At 38.4% G+C, this 11502-nt stretch overlaps 1 protein-coding gene across 3 annotated transcripts in view; it reads right to left on the bottom strand.

Annotated features, from left to right (window-relative positions):
• Positions 1-285: 285 nt before the first annotated feature.
• The window catches only part of LOC107752222 (neuronal membrane glycoprotein M6-a-like), a 75909-nt gene continuing 64692 nt past the window's right edge, over positions 286-11502 (bottom strand). For 2 of the 3 annotated variants that reach the window (XM_016568135.1, XM_016568134.1), the window contains exons 2-7: positions 8266-8458; positions 6975-7131; positions 5682-5835; positions 4860-4936; positions 4513-4578; positions 286-2444 (exon numbers count right to left, since the gene is read on the bottom strand). In XM_016568135.1, the coding sequence (XP_016423621.1) occupies positions 2292-2444; positions 4513-4578; positions 4860-4936; positions 5682-5835; positions 6975-7131; positions 8266-8458 (800 nt within the window). In that variant the 3' untranslated portion in view covers positions 286-2291. The other variant, XM_016568136.1, reaches the window with a different exon arrangement.

The raw sequence follows: 11502 nt of genomic DNA, 5'->3' as shown, positions 1-11502 counted from the left end.
TACATTTAAATAGTTGCTTACACTTTACAAATGAACCTTAAATGATTTATAGATTAATGGAAAGACTAACACTTTTGGTTAAAAATGCCATTGCTGTTGTCAGGCTTGTTCTCAGACTTGGGTGTTTCCTATAAGCATGCATTTCCATGTGCTGTAAAAATCAATGCATTTTAACTATGAATCGTTTTGAACTATGCAGTACATGCAAGAAAAACAGGCTTTATAAAAGCCCACTTGCATGACCTCAAAATAAAGTACATATACACACGCAACAAACAAAACAAATTAACAAGTACACAAGTGTCTTTATTTACGCAAGCAAGTTTGTTCCTACAGTTCGAAAAGAAAAAAAGCCACTGTCAAGCTGTTGGCACATTTATGTACAAAACCAATTAATTTTACTGCCTGCTACAAAGCATTCTCAGTGAAAGTACAAAAAAACTAGTACAGTATGTGGATAAAGCTGAAAGCAATGTCAGGGTAATACTGGATACGCAACATCATAACAAGAATAGGTATAAGACATGGTTCAGAAAATTCATCACAAACTAGAAAGGACAAAACAAACACTACAACCTAATAAGATATTTAGCTTAATATTGTTAGCGTAGCAACTGTAATACTGCACATTTAGAAAAAAAATTAATTGACCAGCAAGACAGTCATTAAGTGTAAAAATCAAAATAAAGGATTTTTTCCCCCTTTTGAGTTAGTTAAAACTATTACCATTTGATGCATAACCATGCCACAAATTACAACTATATTTATGTTTTTTACCTAATACAAGTTTATTTTGTGGTTTTAAAAAAAGCTGCATGACTAACAAGAGTACAGGGAGGGACTCAGCACTGATTCCAAATGCACTTACACCAAAAAAACTCACAATGGTCCATAAGTGCACAAAAACTAGCTTGTTTTTTTATTTTTGTTTTTTTGAGACAACGACAAAAGTACTTTACTGCAAAAGTAGGGCAACTGAAGTCGGCAAGACCGAGCCAAAACACAGTTTGGAGTAACACATGCTTGTACATCCCATATCTTTCTTGTTTTTAGTCGAAACGTGTTCGAATGTCATGTAAATACCTTATGTAAACCTTCCATAGTGTTTGGCAGAGTCATTGCAATCAACTTTTCCACTTAGATTTATACTTCTCCGATATGTACGACGATCTCAAGAATATCACCCAACACTGACTGCCAAGATGTGTTTTAGAAACTGACATGAAATGCGTATACATTTAAAGAGAGATATATATATATACAGTTCAGAGGAATGACAGAAAAACCTGTTTTTGTTTGAATACTTGCATTTAAAAAGTTAAAGCTAAAACTAAGCAATAAAACACCTGAAAATGTTATTTGCATGTGAGAGTATGGCTTCCAATGGATGAGAGAAAACAAATATCCGTAGAGTCTCCCAAGGCAAATCCGACTTGACCGCTCTAGCTGATTTGAGACGTTCTTTCTCGGTCCTTCTTTCCCAATCAGCAGCCATCTCTGTCAAAGCTCAATAAACATTACTGAGCACCAGTGTCACACCTTCCAATAATACTGCGCACAGCTAGCATATACAGTTAGGCCAAGCTACAGTATAGCAGTAAAAGTCACTTTAAGGTACTTTTTGAAATCCCTGGCACTCCAAAACTGAATTTGTTGGAAAAAGAATCTGTACATTGTTTGTGCTGTTGCTGCTGTAAGTGCGGCAGCTTGAGCGATTAACCTGTAAATCATAACTTACAAGTTTGGTCACATTTTGGTTTTTAAAAAGTCTAAAGAAAATCTAAATCATGACTAGCCGTTTATCGGGTGAACGCAAATCATCGGCGTGTAATACAAAAATGTGAAAAGTATTCTGTAATCCCTTTGGCTAAACCCAAACCCCCTAACAAGACCCAATGAGACCTAAAAGTATGTGGTACAAAAGAGAAGCCACTCAACTTAGTGTGTTTATCAGGTTGTGCTCTCAGACATGTCAATGGAAAAGGGAGGTAGAGGAGAAATGAAATCGGAACAAGGACAAAGAAACAAGATCTAAATCCTGGGTCGTCAGAGATGTTGTAATGGAGACGATAAGAACGTCCCTAGACCAACATTCTGGGTCACACCCGTACATAGCAAGTATTACAGTTATTTACCTCCCCATCCCATCTGATCCCAAACCCCTGGAAACCATGGAAATTAGACGTAGTTAAGTTTAGTTTATATATGTGTCTTCAGGGAGGGGAAGGGCATGCTTGTGTGTGTTCGTGTGTGTGTATACATATTTATATGTTTGCGCATGAGCGTGTGCTTTATGTGTATGCGTTCAGACGCTCTTTAGAGCGAGTAGAGTGGATATCGTGAAGCTCCTGCTCCTCCTTGGACTTGATGTCCTCGTATTTCTGCATCCGGCAGGCGTCCTTCACATAAGCCCAGTTAGCCGACAGCACCATCAGGTAGTGCACCTACAGCAACACAGGGGTTAGAGGGGAGGGTTAGTGTTAGTGCTGATGACCCATCTGTACCCAAAAAGGGTATTACTTTGGAGACTTCACGGGGGTTTAGTGGCCCAGTTTAGACTGGAGATAAACTAGATCAGTTATTTCCCCCATCGGATGACGTGGTAACCAGTTTCAGCTGAATATAAGCCGGGTTAGTTAGTTCATTTACACAGGTTATCGCTTGTAACTGCTGGGTTAACTTGGGGAGGTGGGGGAAGGACAGGGACTGAAACGATATTGCAAAACGGAAGAGCCTGGGTGTCATTTTAATCAAGCCAATTAAGGGATGTCATTATGAAAGTCGCTGTCGTGGGTGATGGTGGTGGGGCCCTTGGTGGACAGAGAGTGTGTCGGGATGTGGGGAGGGACACCCCAGACCGGAGTTGGCTTCAGAAACGCGTGCAGTACCTCCCCGTGCTCTTAGACGTCAGAATGACGTGGTTACGGATGAGGACAGACACTGCCACCACCTATCACAGTAGCCAGATCATTGAAAAAGAGAAAGGAAGAAGGTTACTTGCTGCCTTCCTAACTCCTGTTCACCCTCAAACCTGTATGATTTTCTTGCTTCTGTGGAAAAGAGAATGAGATGTTTTATTTATGCTGAAAGTGCAGTGAAAGTAAATGCTGAGCGGGCTGTCAAGCTCCAAAAAAGCCATATGATACCTTTTTATTTACTGATAATCTTGTGCTTGCCCAAAGCACTTAAATGTTATTCATGTTCTTGTATATTTGAATATGTGCATCAAAAGAAACCAGACTAGGTTTGACATCAATGTAGGCAAGCGTCATTGGTTCTGGTGTGTCTCATAACCAACTGTGATGTGCCAAATGTATTCCATATTACTCCATATTCATATGCATTTTTAAAGAATACAAATTAGAACCATGACTGAAGGGAAAGACTTACGATGCCTTTTAGGGTGCATTTTTGGTCACCATTTACTTTCAATGTATGAAACGTCTGTGAAACGTTCAATGTTTGGAACAACAGAATAAATAACTGATGCCAAAAGTTTCATTTTTGGATGAACTATCCCTTTAAATTTGGATGGTTCTGAAAATTATGGTATGACTAATGCACTTCCAGGACAAAAATGGCTCCTGCAGTTCCATTGCAATGCCACAGTCGCTTCTTCTTTGCTGAAGTTCCTCTGTGCACCAATGAGTGGCGTTGTTGCTGCACAAATCAGCAAACTGCAATTATGCAGCAATGTTTCCTGAAAGGTATGATGTAATTATATAATCAAAAGAGCACAAATTATGATCCAATTCTGTAGACTCTTTGTTTCTAAGTACTTAATGTCCAAGCTGTTTCCTCATTTCCAAACCATTGTGGAATGCAATTAACTCACATAAATGATGCCAGACTGTTGCCTTTGCAGAAAACAAACGCATTGTGCTTTTCACACACACTGCAAGGAAGCTTAAGCCGAAGACAAAAGCACAATGCAGTGCAAAAACACTTACAGTGTATTGACTGCATCAAATTAATTTTATACTATTCTATTTATCTTCTACATAAGCTCTAATATTAACCAATGAAAGACAGCTTTCCAAGGTTCAAACCAAAGGGTAGAAAAGCTGCCTCAGAAAATGGTGTCTCACAATTACTTATCGCCGTTCCAAACAAGCTTCTCTCCTTCCTTCCCTCTCCTCTTCTGTTTCCATGGCAACAACACCACCTGCATTTTCAATGATGAGTGTTCCTCTCCCTCTCTCTGTCTCCTCTCTTTGCTCACTCACTATTTTACAAGAGGCCTTGGATGTCTATTGCATTTCAGACAAGCCTTTAGACTGTAATTCTGAACAAGTCCTTGATTTCTATAACATACTTGCTGTGCTTAGATTTTATATTACCTCTCTTGCAGGTGTCACTGCATTCATAGGATTAATGAAACTCATAAATCAATCCATATTTCATTTATTGCCCTGAAAGGAAATTTAGATTCAGGGAAAATTCATACAATGCAGAAACAGAGCAATAAAGAAAGAAAGATAGAAAGTAAGAGACAGCAATGAAAAAGCTCACCATGGCAATAACGGCTGCTCCAGCCCCCGCAAGTGCACAGACAAACAAGTGGAATGTCAGATCCAGCTGGAAAAAGAGACAAAAAAAGACTCTGAAGAGGAGAAACCTGGATGGTTTTCACTGAAAAATCATCAAGTGCAGATAAACCCAGGGCCAGATTTACTAAAATCTGCACTGCGTGACTTCAGACTTAAAAGCATGGAAAGGTTCACAATTTATTCATATTCTCTCTCTCACTCCCAACAATTATTTTATGCCATAGGTCACTGTCTGTAATGGCGGACTGAATTTAGATGAAGGCCATCAGTCAGCATAAAATAGGCCCTGCTTCAGAACTGCCAACTGACCTCATTAGATTCACACAACTTGATGAAGTTCTCAGAAGCGGTGCACAGTCTTTTCTCCTCACCAATGGACACAATTCCTGCAGTTCAAATAAAGGAAGATGTTAATGGCAGATTCATTAATAATGCAATGATAGTACATGCTTAAATGACAATTAGGTATGTCAAAGCTGGCATTTAGTGTTCAGTTGTAGTCATGCTTAGGTCATTTTTATTGCATAATAGTTCTCATTATGGCAAAAAGGTGTACAACAATGAATAGTGGTGATTTAACTATGTAACTGTCTTTTATGTTGCAACACTGTTTTAAAAATTGCCTTATATTTTAATGTCATAATGGTGCTTCCAGCAGTAATGATACACCATGGCGTTTTGTAATATGTAACAAGAGTGTTTAATGATATCCTAATAGTGTTTATATATGCATTCTGTCATTTAGCTGTTGCAAAAAACAAAAAACAAAAACAGTTTTATAATAAATGAGTTATTTTTCAATATCCTCTGCTTATGGATGTCTAATACATGCAGCCTGTTACATTCAGTAATTTCTGCACTAAAACATCCAATAAACTGCAATATAAAACAACATCTAAGTTATTTTAAATAATCTCAGCCAGCCCTACAGCCAACTAGACTTGGCATTCACTGCTAACTTATTCACTTATTTAGTAATTCAGATGCACTTTAATCAGACTAGAAAATCCTAGGCAGCATTCCTATCCATGGATCCATATTTTATTTTGCTGGATAAGTATTTTGTTTACACCAGTATGCATAGAACATGAGAAATTACTGAAAACATGTCTCCTTAGATGAGCTACGCACCAAACTGACGCAGGTCGAAGCAAAGGTTGGAACTTTCCACTAGTGTGGTGTTCTGACAGGTGTTCCAGATGTTGAAATACATGAAGACTGGCAGGGAGCTGAAGGCTGTAACTCCTAGCCAAGTCAGCATGAAGATATAAGTAAGCATGATGAACTGAGGAAGAGAGAAAGAGATATGTGTGTGTTTCTTGATAACAATCAAGTATTCCCATACTATACCATATGGAATTAACTAAATATAAGTATAATTATGCCAAATTTATACTGCAAATGTGGCATAGAAGTGCTTATGAAGTGTCTTTACACAGATTAAATAATGCTGCTAAGAGGTGGCATAAATGAATTCACAGCAATTACAACTACTGTGATACTAGGGCTAAGGTGGGTCAGAGCAGGCATAATTTAGTCTGGCTTTACTGCTGCATTTTGTCTTCACACTGAATTCTGAGCTGGCACAGATCAGTCTAAACTTATATGTAAACTCCATAACTTTAGTAGCTCATAAATTTAGCAATGCATGATACAGCGGTGACCTTATCAGCCATTTGAAGCGTTTTCTGATACTGGAATTAGATCATATCACACAGCTTTTTTTTCTAATTCAATATAAATCCTTATTTTCTACTCTACAATGTTTTGATGCCTCATTTAAAGAGATAGTTCACCCAAAAATGACAAATCTGTCATTAATTACTCACCCTCATGTCGTTCCAAACCCGTAAGAACACAAATTAAGATATTTTTGATGAAATCTGAGAGCTTTCTGACCCTGCATAGACAGTAACGCAACTGACAATTTCAAGGCCCAGAAATGTAGTAAGGACAGTGGTTCAGTCTTAAATTTGATGAAGCTCCTGCATCAGCAACACCACAAGTATGCATCTTGTGAACATGCGTCAAAGACTGACACAGAAGAGAAGAATTTGTTCAATAAAGTAGTAATTTTTGTTTGATGTCACATGAACTGCTGTCTATGCAGGGTCAGAAAGCTCTCAGATTTCATCAAAAATATCTTAATTTGTGTTCCTAAGATGAACGGAGTTACGGGTTTGGAACGACATGATCTAATTAATGACATAATTGTAATTTTTGGGTAAACTATCCCTTTAACTTGAAGTATGCGATTTCTTTCAGTGCAAACTATTTTTTTAAACAAGCCAAACTTACATTTTTTTAAAATAAACTCATGCATAAGTAAATATAATATTATATTATATTCTGTGATGGACCTAATTTCAAGATCATTGATCACTGCTTGTGCATTAGTTCTTTCAGATGGGTGGTTGATCTTACCCAAGCACTGACACAGCGCCCACAGGTGGTGATCTTAAAGTCCCCATAGAGATCCCGAATGGCCCCAGTGGTGAAAAATCCCTCCACCATCAGCAGAATACCATAGACGAAGAAGGCTGCTGCCACTCCATAGATCACATACTTAAAGATGTCAATCCTGAGGAAGCAAAACAAGAATAATTAGTAATTTCCATATGAAAAGAGTGTCTGTGCTTATCTTGCACACAATGGTAATTCAATAAGACAACAGGGAGTATACTGGTGTCACAGTTTTTTGTGAAGCCCTAATCCCACTTAATTTTGTGTGTAGATTAAATTCAATTATACGGTCTCATTTTATAATTTCAAAGCATTTGGTAAAATAAGATAAAATGGCTGAAAAAAAATGCTGCTTCACTTCCACTATTCCTTCCTCCACTCACTCATTTCTTTCGTTCTCTTCTCCATCCTGCTCTCCTTCCCACCAGTAGAGTTCCGGTGAGCAGGTATGCTTGGCTGATCTGGTACAATTTCAGAACACTTAATTCTCTAAATGGAACTGATGCCAAAACCTAACATGGTAGATCTTGTGTTTCTGTGTGTGTCACTGTTCTTTAGAAATATGTATGTGGGAAAATGTATTTCCAAATAACACCTGTCACAGAAACTCCCCTCAGTCTCCACTTCCTATGAGGCTGAATATGTAAACACAACGTTCAATGAATTCAATTTTTAATTCATTATAATAATCATAAAGTGCATTTCTTTACTCATTCTAGATATATCAAATAGGAATGACTCTGTATTGTCCCTATTAACAAATCCTTGTGCTGTGCTGAAAATCCTTCACCTAATTTCATGTTACCGTTCAAAAATGACCAGCCTTCTAAAAATTGCTTGTAAATCTCTCATTATGCTCATTATCACCTTTGAAACACAGGTGCATAAGCTCAGATCAATGAGGCCTACAATACAATCAATTACTTACTTCCAAAAGAAATACAAAACTTGTGCTAATTGAACGAAAAGAAACGTTTATCAACAGGAAAAGCTGATAAAACGATTGAATCCAACATTTGGTAATAATATAGCATAATAACAAGAAATTTATAAGCAATTTTTGTATGTCAGGTAGCATTGTGTTTCAGTTAGCATTACATTATTAAGAACTGGCGACAGAAACTGAATTAGATTCATGTACAGTACTTTTGAAGTAGGTCGCTATTAAAACGAGGCATAAATTGGGCTCAACACAGAGCACAGCCTGACTGTGTGTTCTTTTTTATTATGACTTTGGTATTGTGACACTCACATGGTAAAGACATCCAGGGCATCAACAGGTGACCGGACAACATCAAAATAGGTCTGCAGGATGGTGACGGTTCCAGAGAGAGCCTCATGACCACAGCCACAGAAGAGTGCCACTCCGGCGTACAGCAGGATGGTTGCGATCAGAGAGGCGTAGGGAATCCCACTCAGGCATTTGAGGCAGCATTCAGAGCACCCTGGGAACAAGAGTAATAATCAGTCCATAACTGCTATAAGAGCAAGTGTGTATAACAACCAATAGCATTGCTTTGCTCTCCATATTTGCCAATGATGTTGATAAATGCAGGTGAAGAACTTCCAAATAAATTCAAATCAAGTAGAATCAAAGGAATGTGTTAAAAATGTACTCAATTAGGTATATTGTTGAGTAAAGGTATTTAAATGTAAAAATACATACAGTATATAGAAATGAGGTTATTCAACAATTATTCAGTCACTTTACACTCCTGTTGATAAAGCCATTTCCTGCAATTTACTGCAAAAGCATAATTCTTTCAGGGTTATAAACAGCAAAGACTACAACAATTCAAAGCTGGATGGTTTATGTACAACAGATGAAAATTCTGAATTCGAGTCCATTACCTAACTCAGAGCGGTAACAGTTTTACTGGATGAAAGTGCAAAGCAAATTCTATTTGCACAGTCCAAGAGAACATTCATTCCCACACATGTCACAGGAGAGGAAGTTTACTGTGACTCGAACCAATCATAACTGCCGCAGCTGAGAGATTCATGGACACAATTCAACAGCACACAAACAATATTGATTGCAAAATTGCAAGTAGAGAATGGCACCAGTGGCAGCTATTCTGCAGCACGGCGCAGCAATGATTTATGGGTTATCATAAAGCCCACCAGTACAGGATAACATAAAGAGCAGGTCTTCAGATGATATTCACTAGTATGTATAACTTAGAAGAAAAATAAGAGTCCTTATTGTGGAACTCAGTAAGTCAGGCAGACTAAATGTTCACAGCACAACCTCTTAAGCCCTGCAGCAAAGACTTAATACGGACGATACAGCTGAAGCTGAACGCTCACAGTTCTTGAGCTTACATCCCATCTTCCCACTGAGCTGAGTTGCTATTGGTGCAATGGCATTGTATCTGCTTTCTCCTCACTCCTTGTAGCTGCGCCCCAGAACCTGCTGTTTACAGGAGTGTGGATAATGTGTATTTTGCAGCCCTGCCCAGCTGTTACAGGGGAAACAGACTTACACCTCTATTACACCTTGAGAATAGCCTGCAGCTCTGAACACAGTATAAATGCTCTGGAGGGCAGGCAAGCGTTACTGCATCAAAACACGCATTATGTAAGCCTGACTGATTTTTAGTAATGCACTGATTAAAAAATTATAACGATATTTATTTATTAAACACACGGTGCATTAGTACTGGCATTTCAGTCAGTGCTCAAACATTACATATGCGTTGACTCTTCTCGTATAGTTTTGTTTTCAGTTCAAACATGAATTAATTAGGTAAAACTGAATAAAAATAAAAATTTTAATGTCAGAAATTTTAAGAACACTATAAAGTGTGCAGTCTGAGCATGGGTCAGTAAGATTTAATTCATTTATTTATTGAAAGAAATTAATACTTATTCAGTAAGAATTCTTTAAACGATGAAAAGTGGCATTAAATATTAATAATCTTACAAAAGATTTCTATTTCAAATACATGCTGTCTTTTGAACTTTCTATTCATTAAAAGCTGTTTAATACTGGATATTTTGATGAATAGAGAGTTCAAAAGACAGCCGAAACTCTCTCTCTCTCTCTCTTTCACACACACACACACGCTCTCGCTCTATAACAGTAATTAGAAATATTTCATAATATTTCACAGCCTTGGTGAGAATAAGACTTCTTTCAAAATCACTTAAAAACTTTTGAATGGTATTGTACCTGTAATTTAATAGATTTTGTCCAGGAAAACATTTGGTGTGGCCCTTTAGTACAAGTTGTGAATTATTTGGTCACTCTTTTGGTATTGTATAAACCAGGAAAAACAAAGAATCTCTCTAAAAGATTTCTGGATATATATGATACTGTAGTCATATTTATGCAATCCACACAAATACTGATTCAGTTTGTCCCTTGTGCATCTTATAGTAATTTACACAAAACCGTTAGCATCACTATTGGCGCTTTTCCACTGCGTGGTACGACTCGGCTCGGCACGGCTCAGTACGGTACGACACGGCACGGCACGGCTCGGCTCGGTTTGCGTTTCCACTGCAGTTCAGTACCGCTTTAGAGTGGGCGGGATTATTCACATGTCGTTATAGTTGCGCCGCCTCTATTGCCGCGACTCCTGAAAAACTTTTTCATTCCGCGTCGCCCCATCAAGCTCGCCGGATCCGCTCCTCTGGAGAGGAACGTCTGTATTTCCTCAACAGACAGCGAAACAGCCACTTTTTGGTTGTTAAAAAAGGTGCGCTTGTTCAAAACAGTTGCGTTCGATCCTTCGCTGGCTGTGCTGATATAAATCTAGCTGTTCTTTTGTGTTTGTGTCGCAAGTTCAATAACGCAGGTAGTGACGATTCTCTCCGGCCAATCCGTGATCAGCTTTTACAGAGTTTACACGTCACGTTTTGGTAACGGTACGGTTCACTTGGAACCTCAACCGAGGTGGTACTAAAAAAAGTACCAGGTACCAGGTACTGTACCCAGTGGAAAACCCCCCAAAAGTGAACCATACCGAGCCGTACCATGCAGTGGAAAAGCGCCATAATACAGTGCCACATTTTTTTCAGTGTAGAGTCAGCAGAAAAGTCTATGTCATTAAGGTCTTCAGAGTTTTCGCTATTTCTTGGATCCCTATTTCCAAGAGTGAATGCACCTCATTTCAGGCAGATTGACTTTGATATTTGGGAGTGGAGAGGAGTGACACGTCACTTATTTATCATGCCAATAAACAGCACCAAACTGCCATCCCTGTGGTGTGCTTAAGATGCAGTCAGTCTTGGGAGTGCTGAAACAGATTAATGAGGAAGCCAAAGTCTGTTCTTTGATCTCAGTGGGAAGAGACATGAGATCAATACTCAGACTGTCAGTGGAAAACACAAGCCTAAACCTGGCTCGTCAAGTGCATCCCTCTCATGCCATATGCACCGGCAGGAAATCTATAACATTGGCATAGGTAGGAATTATTGCTGTATGTACGCTTGATTCAAACTCTTTTAGAAACAATAGTTCAAAAAAAGGCTAAAATCATCT

The sequence above is a fragment of the Sinocyclocheilus rhinocerous genome, unplaced genomic scaffold (genome assembly GCF_001515625.1).
Source record: "Sinocyclocheilus rhinocerous isolate Xijiao unplaced genomic scaffold, SAMN03320098_v1.1 scaffold110, whole genome shotgun sequence".
NCBI classification, from domain to species: Eukaryota; Metazoa; Chordata; class Actinopteri; order Cypriniformes; family Cyprinidae; genus Sinocyclocheilus; species Sinocyclocheilus rhinocerous.
This window is presented reverse-complemented; position numbering and strand designations above follow the sequence as displayed.